The 20176-nt window shown below is 41.4% G+C and overlaps 2 protein-coding genes across 2 annotated transcripts in view; one reads left to right on the forward strand and one right to left on the reverse strand.

Annotated features, from left to right (window-relative positions):
* The window catches only part of LOC134291860 (uncharacterized), a gene marked incomplete in the record, with an annotated part of 268136 nt that overhangs the window by 196674 nt on the left and 51286 nt on the right, over positions 1-20176 (reverse strand).
* LOC134290703 (uncharacterized) lies at positions 1937-8233 on the forward strand. The gene has a single exon (XM_062857880.1). It carries the CDS (start codon positions 1937-1939, stop codon positions 8231-8233), a length of 6297 nt encoding a protein of 2098 aa, XP_062713864.1.

Raw genomic sequence — 20176 nt, forward strand, 5'->3', positions numbered from 1 at the left:
ATATGTATTGTTTTATTCTGAATATGTAAACCAAAGCTTCATTCGAAATTACACTTCAGTTGTTTTTATATTTTCACTTATAAATTGAAGTTTACTAATTAAAACTATCATTGTGGTTATGAAAGATTTCGTACTGACATAAACGGGCAGTAAATTGGTCCATTGTACTTCTATTTTTTTTTTTAAATATAGTTTTCCATGCTGGAAATGCTTTAACTTTCTTCTAACATTATCTAAAGCTCATCAAACTGACAGTGCGCTCACTCCGCGTCCCTGTTTAGCGTTATAATGACCTCCATAATTTGGATTAAAACTTTCAATTTCTATACGAATGATTTTGACAGACTGGTTAGCAATACTTTGGAGAATAAAGCAGAACATATGCAATTCCTATATGAAAAATAAGTTTTTATTTTAATGTGAATGAAGTCTAATCTGATAAACTTTTCTAATGTTATAGTGATGCCTACTATAAAGAAAATAAAAATAACTCTCTAGTAATTAAAACAAATACATTTAAAATTGATTAGTTCACGGATAAATAACTACGATATTCTTACGCAGTAACGTTACAGAAACAAAACAAGCAATATGTGGAGTATGTTATAAAGATTCAAAAATCCTGTAATTGTATCGCAATTTTATCAAAACATTCTCATTTAATCCTCCTAGAATATTGTTGCCAAAGATTTTTTTTTTATCTGAACAGACATAGACAAATTATTTTTTGTGACTTTGGAAAGTTATTATAACCTATCTCTCGTGCATACTGCCACGTCACTTTTAAAAACCTTACAGTATTGATTGGTGCTGCCTTTTGAAAATATGAATAGCTAGTATCAGCCTATTCCAAAACAGCCTTAGTCGAAAATTGGTTTAATCTTTGATTCCATGCCAATCTCTTAACTGATTGTGCCTTTACAGCTTTTTGCAATTCTAAATTTTTTGTAATCTTTTTTTTTAATTGGTAATATATTTTTTAGAAACTCAACCTTCAAAAGTTTTATTTTCAGTAAATCTTTTATATTAGAAATAGAAATTTTATATTAACAACACAGTAATTTCCTTTATGTATAAAACATTGTTCATTGTTTTGCGGTACACTCATTCTCAAAATGAATCAATACTTAATATAATCGATTTTCCTTACCTTCAATGAAGTTGTTCTTAACTCATTTTATTAGTAAATTTTAACTTAATAGCTAGTCCTGCACACGTCGATGAAAAGTGTTTTTTTTTTCTGTTACTACATATCTAGATATACGAAAAACTTCTTCAGAGTAAAATCATGTAGGGTACACCGGGGCAAGTTGAAACGGATGGAGCAAGATGAAACGCAAAGTTTTGAGAATGACTTCATTATAGGAAATAACGTAAGAAACCCTTATTTTTTTCATTGATTGTGTTGGCGAATCCACGCCACCGCGCCTTCACTACACTTTGGGCCAGCCTAAAGTCAGATGTTGCAGAACGGTCGAGACTACGTTGGGCATCGGGTGGCACCGAACGATAGATGGAATGACAGTTTCCTCTGTCATGTGTACGGCAGGTTAGATAGTACGGACTAGTGCGACAAAACGGCAAAAACATACATTGTACAAACGGTGGATGACAAAACGATTAGACTCGAGACAGACTTGAACTGATTACACGGAGGGAAACGAAACATTGAATTCGGGACTAAACGTAAGTGACAATTAATAATATTGTACATACTCATATTTCTCTATAGACACATAATTAACATCACAATCAAGAAACACCAATTACATGTTGAACTTATGTAACCTTCTTAGGAAAATAATAATCATCCGGATTAAAACCAAAAACCCAATCGCCGGCCGTTTTATTTCCGGGATTATTATTGCGGAATCACCCGAGGTTGTTGGCAATTTCCAACAATTTATTATTTTCGTTTAATGTGCATACTCCGGTCATGTCGAGTCGTACTCTACGGTCAAATCGGTCAGGCAAACCGAGCCATGGTGTTGGTGTGAAAGATAGTGTGAATAGTGGTGTTCAAGTGGTGGTCACGGAAGATCCGGAGGAGTCTCACCCCGGGCGGACATGCCAAGTGTGCCGAGGAGTTGACACGGAGGAAATGGTGCAATGCGACGACTGTCTGAAATGGCATCACTTCCAGTGTGTGGGAGTAACACAGCAGATCGAGAATCATCCTTGGAGTTGTGCCAAATGCGGAAAAGCGAAAGGTGTCCGGGAACCAAATTCGACTGCTCATCGAGGAAGCGGTAATCCATCAATGCAGGTGGCTGAGGCAGAATTGAATCCGTTGTCTGCACTATCACACCAGCAGTTCCCAGCCCAGTCGCAGACGATCACGGCAGCGCTGAATTCGACAGCGAATCACCCTATTCAACCGAACGATGAGAATCAAACCCCGTTCGTGACTTCCTTGCGATGGGTAGTGAATACGAGCAGACAACCGTCTAGGAATGCTTCAGTTTCATCGGGGCGTTCCTCGCAGGCGCTCGCTAAGCTCAAACTGCAAAAACTGGAGGAGCTGAGGAGTATTGAGCGGCGTGAGGCAGAGCAGCAACGAGCAATTATAGCGGATGAAGCGAAGAAAGAAAAGGTGTTTCTTGAGCAGAAGTACCAGTTACTGGAGCAAGCTATGTCTGAAAGTGGTTCTTCTATGGACGATGCAGTTAGCAGAACAGAACATTGGGTGGCGAGTACGAGCGGTCATCGAAGCCAGTCAAGACAGCTGGGCATGGTGAACCAATTTGATCTAACTGAGCGGTTGAGTAAAGTACAGCTTGCCCGCCCGAATAGTATACGCAACGGCAGTAGCCGCTCATCATTACCTGAGCCAAATCCACCGGATCCATTTCCAGTACCGGAATCCTTGCGAACTTGTTCCGTAGAACCGCCTGCTTCAGACGGAAGAATGCGGCAGTTGGAATCTCAACCAATCAGCTCCCACGAGGTCCCACGTCGAGTGTCGATAGCACATATTTCTCATTCTGGGGCACGCGGTGTATTACTGCCCGGTCAATCGCTGGATGCACCGCGACCGGTGTTACAAACAGCACAACGAGATCAACCACGAGATTATGTATCGCATTTCCCAGAACCAGATGCGAGTCGTCAGTTTTCTCGAAATGTACCGACTCCGGGGTATCAACAGTTCGTTCCACATCCGAACCAATCGCAAGCTTATCTACCGAACCCTCCTCTTTCATCTACCATGCGGGCTTCTCATGTCTACGATCAAGAAGAGGATCCATGTCCGATTTCCCGTAAGCAGCTGGCTGCTCGGCAAGCAGTTGCCAAGGATCTACCTACGTTCTCTGGAAACCCAGAGGAATGGCCTCTGTTTTTCGCAACCTTCAACAGCACAACAGCATTGTGCGGGTTTACCAGCGAGGAGAATATCGTCCGCCTACAACGAAGCTTGAAGGGCCGCGCGTACGAGGCAGTAAAAAGCAGACTGCTGCATCCATCAAATGTAGGCGGGGTCATGTCAACTCTGAAGATGTTGTTCGGGCAGCCAGAGATAATTGTACACACTATGATGTCCAAAATAAATTCTCTTCCGTCACTGAGAGAGGATAAACTGGAAGCTCTTGTGGACTTCGCCGTTAGCGTTGAAAACTTTTGTGCGACTGTGGATGCGTGTGGATTAGAGGAATATCTCTACAATATCTCCTTTCTCCACCAACTCGTTAACAAGCTTCCCCCATCGATAAAGTTGAACTGGGCGCAATACAGACAGACACTACCGACGGTCAACTTACCGTCTTTCAGTAATTGGCTATACTCACTTGCAGAAGCTGCTAGTGCTGTCACCATTCCGAACATACCCTATGATTCCAAACCGGTTCGTGTCGACCCACGAGTGACAAAAAGGAGCAACTCGTACGTCAATGCCCACTCTGAGGATACTTATCCAGGTAATCACTCCGCAGCGCCATCCAATGCGGAAACTGTAGCCGATTGCTGCCCAGTATGTGAAGGATACTGTAAATCTATCGCAAAGTGCAAACGCTTCCTGGAATTCTCTCGTGACTCCCGCTGGGCAACCGTTCGAGATCTAGGACTATGTCGCAGATGTCTACGTCAGCACAAAGGATGGTGTCAAGCAAAGGTGTGCGGCAAGAACGGCTGCGAGTTGAAACACCACGAGATGCTGCACAACGACCAGAAAAGCATGCAACAATCGTCCATCACTTCAAGCAACCAAAACGAACCTTCCCCGACTCAGCATCCAAATCCCACACCGCCTCCAATGCCAAGCTCATCCGAGCACGGGTGTCATGCTCATCAAGTTACATCTAGTCAAGTTTTATTCCGCTATCTACCCATTGTGCTACATGGAAAGTACCGGTCCATTGAAACGTTCGCCTTTCTTGATGACGGATCAGAACTCACTTTGCTCGACAAAGAACTAGCGGACGAACTGCAGCTCGAAGGAGAGCCGATGCCATTGTGTTTGCACTGGACAGGAGGAGCCACACGTCGAGAGGAAGGATCAATGACCGTCAAGCTGGAGGTGTCTGCACAGCATAACGAATCGAAACGGTATCCAATGACTGATGTACGAACAGTAGCGGAATTGCTCCTTCCTTCGCAAACACTTAACCTTCCAGAGCTATGTGAACGATTCCCACATCTCAAGGGTTTGCCTATCACTTCCTATCAAGAAGTTCGGCCCAGGATTCTAATAGGAATGAAGGATCAGCATTTGAGCTTGATTAAAAAGAGTCGCGAGGGTGCTCTACACCAACCAGTCGCGGTCAAAACTCGTCTCGGATGGGCAGTCTGTGGTGGAGGGAATCAAGATAACTCCGCAAACCTTGCCCACTCAGTATTTCACGTATGCGCCTGCGACTCACCGACGGACGATAATCTTCACCAAAAAATGAAGGAGTATTTCGCAGTCGACAGCCTAGGTATTGCTCAACCTATGAAAACTCTTCGTTCTTCCGAAGAGGAGCGTGCTCTCTCTCTTCTTGAAGCTCGCACAGTATTCAAGGGAGACCGCTACGAAACAGGCTTACTATGGCGTCATGACAATCCACGTCTACCTGACAGTCTCCCAATGGCACTCCAACGACTGCAATGCCTTAAAAAGCGAATGGATAAGAACCCAGAGCTCGCCGAAGCTCTCAATCAGAAAATTTCCGATTTCGTCGTGAAGGGATATGCTAGAAAGCTTAACGAAGAAGAACTAAGCCGAAAACATCCACGGATATGGTATCTTCCAATATTTCCCGTTATGAACATAAATAAACCTGGAAAGATCCGAATGGTCTGGGACGCAGCTGCGACCGCATACGGTGTGTCTCTGAACTCAGCTTTACTCAAGGGACCCGATCAGCTTTCCGAGCTCTTCACCATACTGATCCAGTTCCGCGAAGGCCGTTTTGCGCTATCCGGTGACGTGCGTGAGATGTTCCTGCAAGTGCTTATGCGTCCAGAGGATCAGCAATGCCAACGTTTTCTGTGGTACGACCAGGATGGAACCCTATCTGTCTACGTCCTGCAGGTGATGACGTTCGGAGCGTGCTGTTCTCCATGCAGCGCCCAATATGTTAAGAATTTGAACGCAGAACGTTTCAAAGGTGACTATCCGGCGGCTACCGAGGTGATTCAGAAGCGTCACTACGTCGACGATATGTTAGTGAGTGTAGCTACAGAAGAAGAGGCGATTCAGCTTGCTCAAGAAGTCAAGCAAGTTCACGCAGAAGGTGGGTTCGAGATCCGCAATTGGGTTAGTAATTCCAAGCGTGTCATCCAGGCATTGCAAGAGGACCGAACAGAAAAGAAAAATCTCGACGCGACATCAGAAATATCCCAGGAGAAAGTTCTCGGAATGTGGTGGTGCACCGATTCCGACACATTCACCTACAAAGTAGGATGGAATCGGTACGGACAAGCTTTATTGGAAGGTCAATACCGTCCAACGAAAAGGGATATGTTACGCGTCCTTATGTCCATGTTTGACCCGTTAGGGCTAATCGCTCACTTCCTTATGTATCTCAAAATCGTTCTACAAGAAGTATGGCGTTCCGGAATTGGCTGGGATGACCAAATCAACGATGTTATTTACGAGAAGTGGCAAACGTGGCTTGCAGTATTGCCGCAAGTCGAACGCACTAGTATTCCTCGGTGTTATTTCGGTGGATTTACAGCTGCCAATGGAGACGTCCAGCTTCATACATTTGTTGACGCTAGTGACAATGGAATTGCTGCTGCTTGCTACTTGCGTTCTGTTTATGACGGTATCGTGAAATGTAATTTGGTGGCCGCTAAAACTAGAGTTGCACCTCTGAAATTCCTTTCCATTCCGAGGTTGGAACTCCAAGCAGCATTAATAGGTGCGAGACTGGCCCAAACGGTATCTGCAGCCATAACGATTCCGATTACATGCCGGGTCTACTGGTCCGACTCACAGGACGTGCTATTTTGGATCAAGTCCGATCACCGCCGCTATTCACAATTTGTAGCATTTCGAGTCAGCGAGATCCTCGATACCACCGAGATGTGCGAATGGAGATACGTTCCAACCAACCAAAACGTTGCCGATGATGGAACCAAATGGAAGGGACTACCGGATCTGACTCCTCTATCTCGATGGTTTATCGGGCCACAGTTCTTGTATTATTCAGAAGGGAATTGGCCCCAAACACCGAAGAGTACCAACACTGCCGATTTGGAGCTTCGTCCGAGTGTGATGTCACATTTCTTGGCGCTGAATTCTTTAATTAACGTCGATGAATACTCCAGTTGGGACCGGATAATCAAAGTCGTCGCTTTACTCCACCGCTTTGCTTGCAACTGCAAACTGAAGATCCAAAGAAAACCAAAAAGGATCGGGCCCATTTCGAACTCGGAATACAAAGTTGCCGAATCATACCTCTTACGTCAAGCTCAACACGAAACCTTTCCTGATGAGATAGTACATCTTACAAGATCACAGGAAAGTGTTGAGCCACCTATTTCCACAATTCCTAAATCAAGTCCTCTTTACCGGAAATCTCCATGGCTGGACAAATCCGGAATATTGAGGATGCGTGGCCGGATAACTGCTTGCGACTACGCAACCGAGGATGCAAAACACCCAATAATACTTCCCCGTGACCACCATACCACAAAGTTAATTGTTTCACACTATCACCAAAAGTTCCACCATCAGAACCACGAGACCGTTATTAACGAAATCCGCCAGAAATTCAGCATTCCGCATCTGCGCTCGACCTATACCAAAGTGAGAAATAACTGCCAACGTTGCAAAAACGATCGTGCTGTTCCAAGAGTGCCCATCATGGCCGACCTGCCTGTAGCACGCCTGGACGCATTTACTCGCCCGTTCACGCATGTTGGTGTCGACATGTTCGGGCCGTACGAGGTTGTTACCGGTCGTCGAGTAGAAAAACGTTGGGGATTGCTTGCCACTTGCCTCACGATCCGTGCGATTCACATAGAAGTTGTGCACTCCCTCAGCACGGATTCGTGCATCATGGCCTTGCGCAATTTTATTTCACGAAGGGGTAAGCCACGGACCTTCTATAGTGATCGCGGTACCAACTTTATCGGTGCAAAGCGAGTACTTCAAGAAACAGAATGTGTCGTCAACGAAGAAAAGCTGATGAAGGAGTTCGTGGATACCGAGACAAGCTGGACGTTCCTGCCGCCAGCCTCACCGCACATGGGCGGTAGCTGGGAACGGTTAATTGGTAGCGTTAAGAAAAATCTGATGGCAATTCTGCCTACAAGAAAGCTTACGGATGAAGTCTTGCGCAACCTTCTTACAGAAATTGAAAGTACCGTGAACTCGAGACCGCTAACACATGTTCCGGTAGACGACGATTCAGCACCCGCCTTGACCCCAAACCACTTCCTTCTCGGGTCATCCAATGGGTCAAAGCCGCTGTGCAACGCTGATGACAGTGGTAGTGCCCTTCGTCAAACCTGGCTGCTTTCTCAGGTCCAGGCTAACCGATTCTGGAAACGGTGGGTTACCGATTACCTTCCTGAGATAACCCGCCGCACGAAATGGTTCATGCACACCAAGCCGTTAGAGATCAACGATGTGGTTGTGATTGTCGACCCCAAATCTCCACGAAATTGTTGGCCGAAGGGCAGAATAATCAACGTCCAGCCTGGAAGAGATGGTCAACCAAGGTCAGCCACAGTGAGGACTGCAACTGGAATCTACGAGCGTCCAGCAACTAAGCTGGCCGTGCTAGACGTACGGCGCGAAACATAGTAAGCAGGTCAGACGACCAGCGTACCTGGGGGGAGTGTTGGCGAATCCACGCCACCGCGCCTTCACTACACTTTGGGCCAGCCTAAAGTCAGATGTTGCAGAACGGTCGAGACTACGTTGGGCATCGGGTGGCACCGAACGATAGATGGAATGACAGTTTCCTCTGTCATGTGTACGGCAGGTTAGATAGTACGGACTAGTGCGACAAAACGGCAAAAACATACATTGTACAAACGGTGGATGACAAAACGATTAGACTCGAGACAGACTTGAACTGATTACACGGAGGGAAACGAAACATTGAATTCGGGACTAAACGTAAGTGACAATTAATAATATTGTACATACTCATATTTCTCTATAGACACATAATTAACATCACAATCAAGAAACACCAATTACATGTTGAACTTATGTAACCTTCTTAGGAAAATAATAATCATCCGGATTAAAACCAAAAACCCAATCGCCGGCCGTTTTATTTCCGGGATTATTATTGCGGAATCACCCGAGGTTGTTGGCAATTTCCAACAGATTGTATTATCACTATTATACCAATATTTCATGCCCTGAAGGAGATAGCCCATAGCACGTTACGAAAAAATAACTATGTGGCTTATCAATATAAAAGCATCAATGTCCACATGTAGTATGCTTACCCTATTAGGGTGTCCCAAAATAGAAAAAGTGTCAAAAAGTTAACTTGCTCACCCTTAGAATGATAGATTAGGGTCTTAGAAACAATAGTTCCATACATGAAAACTCAATCAAAAAATATTTAGAGGTTGCACGCCTCGGTTTTATGAAAAATGAACGATTTTTGGTATTTTCACCAAAAAAATGTTAATATGAGTTGAAAAATAAAAGAAATAAAAGACATAAATCAAAGTAAATCATAGTTCTGGGTCCCGCAAACAAGGTTTGGAGGGAGTTTAGGTCGACAAAGCTGATTTTATATGTTTGGCAAAGGTTAAAATATGAAGTAATCACGATTTTTTCACCAATTTTTTTTAAATATGCTCAATTTATAAGGATTTTGAAATTTTTCCTGTGATTCGCAATTCCCTTATTTTATAGCAAATTTTGTGTAGATTATTTCGGCTGAAGACAGTTTTGAGCTATCTCCTTCATGAGTTGAAATATCGGCATAATAATGATAACACAATCAATGAAAAAATCGGATTTTCCTATGTCATTTGTTTTTGTCCATTAGTTTCTATGGCTACCATGCAAAAAAAAAGCAAATAACAAGTGTTTGACATGAGATGTTATGCAAGTACACATTTTTGAAGATTTTCAGAAAAAAATAGGTGACTTTGATAGTTTTACATTGATTGTGCTTACTGATTCAAAGAAAGACTCAAAAAGTGACTCGTCGTGAAATTTTAATAATATAAGTGATCGCAAGTCAGACAATCAAATTCCATGTGAAGTTCTATGATATATTTTGAGTGATGTGTACAATGTTTGCCTTTTTAAATAGGTGTTGGTACTCTTGTTAAGCTAACATATAGGTTCTTTCTAGTTATACCAGAATTACTCCTCTAACATTGAAAACAACTAAAATACAAGGGTGTTTTCGATCACCTGGCAATCATTTGACTCATTAACCCTTTGGAGCCGAACTGTTTCGCCACTGCTGCCGCAACCTCGCTGGTCTCGAACACGTCTGTTATGGTCGGTTTCATCATCGGGGTCATATATGACCCCTCCGGCTCCAAAGGGTTAATCCATAACTCAGTTCAGAAGCATAATAGTGGAATGAGATGTTCGGCAAACTTGTAGATAAGTGTTTTCTCACAATTATCACCAAGGACGCCATATCCTAATTCTCATGTATGCGGCGTGACAGCGCTAGTACCACCTACTCATACTAAACGATCGAAAAATCCGATCGTTTAGTATGAGTAGGTAGTACTAACACTTTTACGCCATAAATATAAGAGTTTGAATATGGCGTCTTTGGTGATAATTGTAGGAAAAACAATAATCTACAAGTTTGTCGAACATCACATTTTAATATTAGGTTTCTGAACTGAGTTATAGTCAAATGAGTCAAATGATTGCCAGATGATCGAAAACATCCTTGCTAAAATGAAAATAAAATAGCTAATAAAAACTGTGAGAAAGAAAAATATAGTTTTATAGTTTCAGCCAATCGACATAAAAATTTAAATATGTGCATGGAAATGCTGAAGTTTTTACGAATACTAGGATATTTTTTCTTCTTTTTTTAGCGAATTTTAACTAAAGCAGATTCTTTACATAATATTGAGATCTATTATATAACTTGATTTTAAAAAACAAACCATTAGCGCACATATTTGCAGCTAGGGTTGGATTTTAGAAAGCATCAGTATGTTTAGATTCCACTATTATTTAAAAAAATAAATATAACTTAGTGACTGGTCTACTATGTTACAAGAGGTGTTAACCTAAGAAATTTCAATGCTAAAATCTTTCTGCTGCGCAGCTTACTTGTTAAAAAATAATTTACAACCAAAATTACAAGTTTTGAATCGGTGGCTTACTACTGTTATCTGATCAACAGATGAAATCTAAGAAAAAAAATCTTCTCGTATTCACAAAGCGGATGTGAAAAGTTATGTTCAGCATATATAGATATGCTGAAAAAACGATGATTAACTCTCAAAACCTTTACATATTGTTGCTGTCATGCAGTATGAATCAGTAATGATCAAAGCAACCCAATAGTTCCTGACATTCTTCAAAAATGTACACTTGCACGTACTATTATGTCAAACATTTGTCGTGTGTTGTTTTAATTGCATGGTAGTTATGGAAACTAGTGAAAAAAATCGATTAACGTAAGAAAACACGATTTTTTCATTGATTGTGTTATCATTATCATACCGATATCTCAGCTCATGAAAGAGATAGCTCAAAACTGTCTTCAGCCAAAATAATCTACACAAAATTTGCTATAAAATAAGGGAACCGCGAATCACAGGAAAAATTTCAAAATCCTTATAAATCGAGCATTTTTGAAAAATTTGGTGAAAAAAATCGCGATTTCTTGAGTTTTTAACCTTTGCCAAACATATAAAATCAGCTTTGTCGACCTAAACTCCCTCCAAACTTTGTTTGCGGGACCCAGAGCTATGATTTACTTTGATTGATGACTTGACCCTAATCTATCATTCTAAGGGTGAGCAAGTTAACTTTTTGACACTTTTTCTATTTTGGGACACCCTATTACCCTATGTATTGAACGGTTATTTCCTTTCAGTCCACAAAGGGGTTACCGAAGAGGGAAATTGTGTGGAAAAAACTGTGCGCAAAAGTTGAACCCACTATTTTCACGATCGCTTGGACGGGACTCCCAGACAGGTATAATTATTTCAATTATCTAATCCACACATGTGTGCAAGTCCACGCAACTATAACAACAACAACATACGATCGAGCAAGCAGACGGGTTTTTGGCTTTGGCGCTTCGGCTTGGGGTTTGGCATTAAGATCTCGCTATGATCAGCAACGCAGCGCGGTAATCAAGGTTATACTCTGCTATTGGTGGTCGATTTCGTGCTCGATTGAGCCGGATTGTGTGGCAAACGATTATCGAAGGGAGCTTGGCACGAGGGAGCTTTGGAAGAATTTATACGAAAAGTTTTAAGGTGGGTTTGTTGTACAATGTTTCGCTGATGGAAGTCTGTCATTATTCAAAGTGGGCGATTTGAGACGTATTCAGCACCTGATCGATCGTACTCTTATGCCCATGTGAATATTTTACTGCCGTTTGTAAATCGGAGCAGAATGGATCACTTCCCCAGAAACACCTCTCAGGACAATAGGTGGATTTACTAGATTTTAGATGAATTACAACAGGTCTTACCGAATCTCATTTTTATTCAACCATGTTTAACAATATTTAAAAGACGGATAAGACAAGGCTGTTGAGACTTTTTAACAAACTAAAATTCCCATTCGTCTTAGAAGTCGGTTCTACCCAGAACAAGAATTCTTTTGAATTTCAAGCAGTTCTATTACAACGTATCAATACATTACATCCCACGGATAACTTCATCAGCGCTGCAATTCACCGATCTAACGGGTCTCCCTCACGTAACCCATTCATCAAATCTTTCACGGTTCTCCAGTTCATTGTACCTTACTGCATAACACTACTGAATGGAGTGGAAATCATTGACTGTACTCGCGCTTGTTACCGATTACATCCATTACATCCCGCTATATTGGGCCCGCCAATTGCTATTCACGTGCTCGACCGTAGTAGTGTTGAGTCAACATTGATAGTGTTTGAACGTTACGTCTTCGAGACTGGCAAGAGAAATCACAGTCAAAACACAATTAGGGGGATTTGATTTGGGGTAAAATGCTCGGATCGGTATGAATTGAACCGGCACACGATAGTAATGGCTGATAACTCTCAGTATATTGTTTTCTAAAAGTTCTTCAAATAATCTGAAACATCTTCGGAGATATCATTTCAATCCATCGAACCGTTTTGAAGTTACAATTTTTAAGAAGAAATTTAGGACATATGTACGCATTTTCAATTACCAAAGAGGACAATTTGCATCATCAGTTCACCATTTTGATTCTAGCCAAACTTTTGAGAATGACCTGAGCAAAAAATGCTCAATTTTGATTGTTTCAGTCGATCACGAACTATGATTTCAACGGCCATATATTCTCATGAAGTCATGATCATGATCAAATTACTATGGATGCCGTGAAGTTATTCCCGAACAATGGCGGATAACAAAGTGATATCCCTTGGATAAAAAACGGTGTTATCATTTTGTTATTTTTGTTATCTTTTTTCCAATTGCTGATAACCAGATGATAACAAATTTAGTTATCGATAATTTTGGTCTATCGTGATAACATAAAATCACTAAGGGCCAAGCTAAGGGCCGATTTCTTCATCTCGGCTGTACCGATAAGCCAGGCTTACCCATATAGTTAAACCTGGTTTGACGCTTAAGCCAGGTTGAAGAAATCGGCCCTAAATTGGTACAAAATATGTTATCAGTTTGCAAACGCATATTTCAAAGCTTTTCGAAAACTGAGAATCTGATGAACCTCGAATCTAAAAATAGATTCCGCTTTCCACCTTCAATGCGACTGTAGTACGAGCGTAGCCTTCGAAGATTCTATCTCTCACTGAGTCCCGTTGGTATAGGGGCAATCGGCTGGCAATCACTCGATCAGTGTTCGAGACTCGCTGGGCGCAATAGTGGAAAACATGAGTTATAAATTATAAAAAAAAACTTTTTTTCAATAAGACAGATCGGTGAAGTACTAGTTTTGTAGTAATGAGCTGAATTTTACTATGGTGAGAAGGTCAGTTCTTCGTTTCTGTAATAAAATAATGCAAAAAGCGTGGGTATTATGATTCCTTGCCTAATTTGATGCTGTTTGAGCAAAACTTTGGGCAACAGTGTTGTTGTTTTCTCCATTTCTTGCAACATAAACAACATAGTTACCCAAAGTTTTGCTCAAACAGCATTAAATTAGGCAAGGAATCATAATACCCACGCTTTTTGCACCATTTCATTGCAGAAACGGAGAATTGACCTTCTCACCATACTAAAATTCAGCTCATTACTACAAATCTAGTACTACACCGAACGTGTCCCACAGGAGACAATCAATGAAGTACTAGATTTGCAGTAATGAGCTGAATTTTTGTATGGTGAGAAGGTTAGTTTTCCGTTTCTGCAATGAAATGATGCAAAATGCGTGGGTATTATGATTCCTTGCCTAATTTAATGCTGTTTGAACAAAACTTTGGGTAACTGTATTGTTGTTTTCTCCATTTCTTGCAACATAAACAACTAGTTATCTAACGTTTTGTTCAAACAGCATCAAATTAGACAAGAAATCATAATACGCACGCTTTCTGCATCATTTCCTTGCATAATCGGAGAACTAACCTTCTCACCATACAAAAAATCAGCTCATTACTACAAATCTAGTACTTCTCTGATTGTCTCCTATTACTGACGATATCGGTAAAGTAGATTTTTACTATGTTGGTCGATAAAATAGCTATGAATGATAACTAATTGATAACAAAATCATTTATCAATCAGCTGTATTTTTTTATGTTGATAACTATATGTAAACAAAATATTGTATAACTCAATTAGTTTTCAACTTGTACTCAATGATAACTTAACTTCTTATCATTTTAGTATTCGAGAAGTAAATTTGAGTTACTAAAAAGCTATTATCTCAAAAACACCAAAAAATACCTCTCCAATTTTTTTACAGTATGTTCACCTAGTATTGCTTCGTATTTGCTGAAAATCTGAAGTTGCGATTTTTTGCGCTTTGAGATATTAAGACACACTATTTTTTTACGAATTTGTATTTTTATTTTGAGTTTTTTATGATAATATTCAGTATATTCCCATACAATGTGTTTGGTTTGACACACATGCATTAGGAAAAAAATTAAACTCACGTGGTTTCTAGTAAAATTGTCAAAATAAGCTTAAAAAACAATTTTTTCATTGATTATTTTCTATTTTTTAAATAACTCGAAAACAGTACGCTGTGGAATTTTGACGTCCAAGAAAGAGTAGTTTATTGTGCCAAAATAAACAACTTTGCTGAAGGCACCAAGTCACTAGGACGTGAAACAAAGACGTTAGATGGTGGCGCCACCTATGCGGACGAGTTGCGAACTATTACGTTTTAAGCAATAGATGCCCCTGCTGATGTCAAGCAACTTTGTCGAAGACACCATGTGTCGGAAATGCTTCGTTTTGGAGTAATTAATTTAGTTCCGCTAGATTGCGATTCTGGCCCTTAGTGCATTGGTTTAGCTCGTTTGGTTAATCTTTCACGAAGCTAGAGCCGTTCTTGTAAAACATTATTTTTTAAACAACTGATGTTTGAACTGTCATAGCTCGGAAAACAGTGAACCGAATTGAATGAAATTTTTAACGTTTATCAATAATATATTGATACTTAACACGACGTTATAACAGACGTAACACTTGGAACAAATTATAATAAAAATCATTGTCACAAAATCGTAATCGCCCAATGCTAATCATGCCGTGTTTGGACAAGCCACCACTAGATGGCGGTAGTGAGCAAACGTCAAACAGGAGTAAAAACGATGCCAGCGCCGCGACTGGTCAATTGACCAACTACCGAATATTTGAATCAACCGTAGGGTAATCGATGGGAAGCGAATAGAGTATGACGTCTGTTTCTTTGTGGTTATAATATTTAATATTATCGCACGACGAATAAAGTTATACCGGCTTGACATTTTCACCCATATATAAGAAAATAAGTCAAATTTACAATACCACACAAAAATTACTAAATGTGTTCTTCCTTTAATCTTGGAAAACTTGAGAACAGAAGTAGAAAATCTATGGATATCAAAACTCAAATTTAATTAAATTGATGTAAAAAAAATACATTTTTTCGAGAAGATCCAAAAAGTATCAATGCATTATAACTTTTATCAACGTTCGAAAAGTACCTATGTTTACAAGACTTTTCAAGCATTAATATATTGTTGATAAACGTTCAAAATTTTATTTTATTCGGTTCATTGTTTTCTAAGATTCTTCTTCTTCTTCTTCTTCTTCTGCATGGCTCTACGTTCTCACTGGAACTTGGCCTGCCTCTCTCCAACTTAGTGTTCTTTGAGCACTTCCACATTTATTAATTGGAGGGCTTTCTTTGCCTACCATTGCATGAATTTGTATCTTGTGAGGCAAGGACAATGATACACTATGCCCAGGGAGTCGAGAAAATTTTCCCGATCGGAACGGGAATCGAACCCGCCGTCTCCGGATTGGCGATCCATAGCCTTAACCACTAGGCTAACTGGAGACCCCTGTTTTCTAAGATATGACAGTTTAAAAATTAGTTGTCTAAAAAATGGTGTTTTTCGAGAACGGCTCTAGCTTCGTGAAAGATTAACCAATCGAGCTCAAATTTGTATCAATGATGCACATATAATAGGTTGGCAAACAATCAAAATTTGAGAATTTCTAATACACTCTATAAGAAGTTGCAGTATGTTGAACTTTTTTGTGAGAGAAAAAAAAAGTTGCCTATCCCAAACATTTTGGCCACCCCCTGTATGTGTGGAAAACAAATATGAAGGTAGCCTCTCTAGCCAAAGCCGATCTTACACCGCACTGGTACTAAAATCAATCTTTACAAAACGATAAACCTATAATAATCGAACATCACGCAAATAGGAATCATTGCCACAAAAAAAACGACAAGTAAAAAGTGAAAACAACTAAAATACTTCGTGCCAAACGCCGCCAATTCGTTGAACTTTTCGGTTATCCCCCGTCGACGTTGTCGATTGCCTGCGCCATCGAACTTGCTATCATCGTCATCGCCCACATCTCCTACAAAGAAGCCATCAACCCATTTAACTACTCACCAGTCCCCAGCTCGTTCGATTGCGATCGACGTCGTCGTGGGGAAAAAAGTGCAAAAATTGCACGTACATATCTTTATGTTTCACTTTATTACACCATGAAATTTCACTTTCTTCCTCATTATTATCAACGGATCTTTGATCCCCCATGGTGGGTCCCATGTGCATTGCATACCATACCACCACCGTACCACACCACACCACCTTCCTAGACTACATGCTGTCGGGCGACTGTTGAACTCTCCCCTTCATCTTCGACTTCGACATGCTAGAAGAAAAAGACGCCTTATTCAAAGCATGGGAAAACATGATATCTGGTATGGCCATGAAAAGTATGGTCAAAGATGAGATAAGCATGAGTAAATTCAAACATGCGGTGGGAGGGGAGCCAGTAAAGGCCTAACGAGGAATGGGGTGAAATGTCCTCCTGAAATAACTCGACTTCTAGCTTGAAGGACAAACGTCCTGAAATCTTACTTCAACAGTACATCAGAACTTCAGTCGCACAAATCTGAAGAAGCAAGCTTTTAACAGCAGTGCAAGATTTCTACTTAGTGTTTCAGTAAGTCCTCATGAGTGGTCATCACCAGGCAAACTGCAACGCAATTCGTTTCATCCAAACGGCACATTTCATACCACCGACTCCCCTCAACCGGGTCCAACGCAATGGTTTCAATCTGACGGACCCCTAATCAAATCAAATTGCCAACAGAATGTACACCTCAATTGTGCATCTGGCCGGGCTGGGGGCAATTTGAAACGGTTCAAATGTAACCACGTAGGTAATTACCTGCCTACCGACAAATGTATGCAAGCATAGCGTATGCTTGCATGCATGGAAATGGTAGAGGATTGGTCGGTAGTGCTGTAGTAATAGAAGCACTCTCACTATCGTTACCATAGAGTATCGATTACCTCTGGATATTATTATCACAGTATTTTAAATCAATAGGCAGCATATTTGATATTTAGCTTGTACAATTTCTTTTTTGGTAGTTCTTTTAGAACTTTGTAAGACAACTCGAACAGTTTTGTGACAAGCCTAACATATGCATACATTTATTTTTTCAACATCATATTTAAGACAAGACATAATTAACAATAGTAGGGTGGGGCGGGGCAAGATGGGTCACCTAAGGATGGATCACCGTAACTTTGTAAATACAAATCGTATTGGTTTGTATTCGTCCGCTTTAATACTCTAGTTTAGCTATGCTAAAAGTCGATAAAAAGTTCATTAAATACAAAATATGATGTTAAACAAGCAGTTTTAAAAAGTGATCGATTTTGCGTCGTGAAAAAAGTGCGGGGCAAGATGGGTCAACTTTAAAGTAATTCACATTTTCTCAACGAAAAACGTCAAAATATAAGATTTGTTCCGCATTCATATATGCTCCATATCAATACTGAGTAAACAAGAGCTACTAGTAAACATTTTATAAATTTATTTGGAATATAAAAAACTTTACGATTTGCGTGGTTCTAAGGTGACTTGAAAATCGAAGTTTTCACTAAAAAATTATCATAATTTCACGTTATAATTTTGAGCGTTCATTCCGCTTGATTGAAGTCATTTATGAGATAGTCTTGTAATAAAAAATAATCATCTTTTGAATGCTCCAAAAATACGTTCAAAATTGAAGGTGACCCATCTTGCCCCGCGGCCGTTTATATAGAGATTATATGGAATGTATCGCATAAGAAAAATGGCTAAAACTATTTTATTTTTTATTTCAAATGAGAGTGAATAATTTTTCAATCAATGCCCTAAACTTTTGTATATTCATGCTGGTCATCTAACAAAATTATTAACATAATCAAAACATGAGTAATGCGCCCGAAAATGGCACTGACCCATCTTGCCCCGCGACCCATCTTGCCTCGCCCCACCCTACGCCACAATACTCGATTTGCGGCTGCCACTCTCCATGCTAGGTCGCGCCCCATGCTCGCCAGGTCACGCTCCACCTGGTCCGCCCATCATGCTCTTTGCGCTCTACGCCTTCTTGTGTCAACCGGTTCAGTAGCAAACACCAGCTTTGCAGGGTTATTGACCGGCATTCTTGCAACGTGCCCTGCCCACCGTATACTTCCGGCTTTGGCCCCCTTCTGGATGCTGGGTTCACCGTAAAGTGCAACGAGCTCGTGGTTCATCCTTCTCTGCCACACACCGTTCTCCTGTACACCGCTGAAGATCGTCCTTAGTACGCGTCGCTCAAAAACTCCGAGTGCTTGCAGGTCCTCCTCGAGTATGGTCCATGTCTCGTGTCCGTAGAGGACCACCGGTCTTATCAGCGTTTTGTACATGGTGCATTTGATGCGTGGGTGAATCTTTTTCGACTGCAGTTCCTTCTGGAGCCCGTAGTAGGCCCGACATCCACTGATGATGCGCCTTAGAATTTCACGGCTCACGTTGTTGTCAGCCTTTAGTAAGGATACGAGGTAGACGAATTCTTCCACCACCTCGAAAGTATCCCCGTCTATCGTAACATTACTACCCAGGCGGATCCGGTCGTGTTCGGTTCCGCCTACCAGCATGTACTTTGTTTTTGAGGCATTCACCACCAGTCCGACATTTTCTGCTTAGCGTTTCAGGCAGATGTACAGCTCTGCCACCATTCCAAATGTTCTGGCAATAATGTCCATGTCGTCCGCAAAGCACACAAATTTACCGGACTTTGTGAAAATAGTTTCTCGGCTGTTGAGTCGCATCACGCTTTCCAGAGCGGTGTTGAAGAGCAGACATGCGAGTCCATCACCTTGTCGCAGTTCCCGGCGAGATTCGAATGAACTAGAAAATTCACCCGAAACTCTTACCAGTTTTGCACACCGTCCATTGTAGCTTTAATCAGTGTAGTCAGCTTCCCAGAAAAGCCGTTTTCGTCCATGATTCTCCATAGCTCTGCGCGGTCGATACTGTCGTATGCCGCCTTGAAGTCTATGAACAGGTGATGCGTTGGGGCCTGGTATTCACGGCATTTCTCGAGGATTTGCCGTACGGTGAAGATCTGGTCCGTTGTCGACCGGCTGTCGATGAAGCCGGCTTGATAACTTCCCACAAACTCATTTGTTTTAGGTGACAGACGGCGGGAGATGATCTGGGATAGCACTTTGTAGGCAGCATTCAAAATAGTGATCGCCCTGAAGTTCTCACATTTCAAATAATCGCCTTTCTTGTGAATGGGCAGATTACCCCTTCCTTCCGCTCCTCCGGTAGCTATTCGGTTTCCCAGATCCTGACTGTCGGCTGATGCAGTCAGGCGGCCAACTGACGCTGCACTGGCGTTGCCGTGGTCTCCCGTGCCTACGTTCTCCATGCCATTCAGGTGCTTATTCCACCTTTCGATCACCTCACGTCCGTCCGTCAAGAGGCCTCCGTTTTTATTCCTGCATATTTCGGCTCGCGGCACGAAGCCGTTGCGGGATGCGTTGAGCTTCCGATAGAACTTCCGTGTTTCTTGGGAACGGTACAGCAGTTCCATTTCTTCGCACTCCGCTTCTTCCAGGCGGCGCTTTTTCTCCCGAAA

Source organism: Aedes albopictus, chromosome 3 (genome assembly GCF_035046485.1).
Source record: "Aedes albopictus strain Foshan chromosome 3, AalbF5, whole genome shotgun sequence".
In the NCBI taxonomy this organism is placed as follows: Eukaryota; Metazoa; Arthropoda; class Insecta; order Diptera; family Culicidae; genus Aedes; species Aedes albopictus.

Excerpts from the sequence above, each read along its gene's own strand:
- LOC134290703 (XM_062857880.1), top strand. The coding sequence starts at position 1,937 with ATGTCGAGTCGTACTCTACGGTCAAATCGGTCAGGCAAACCGAGCCAT.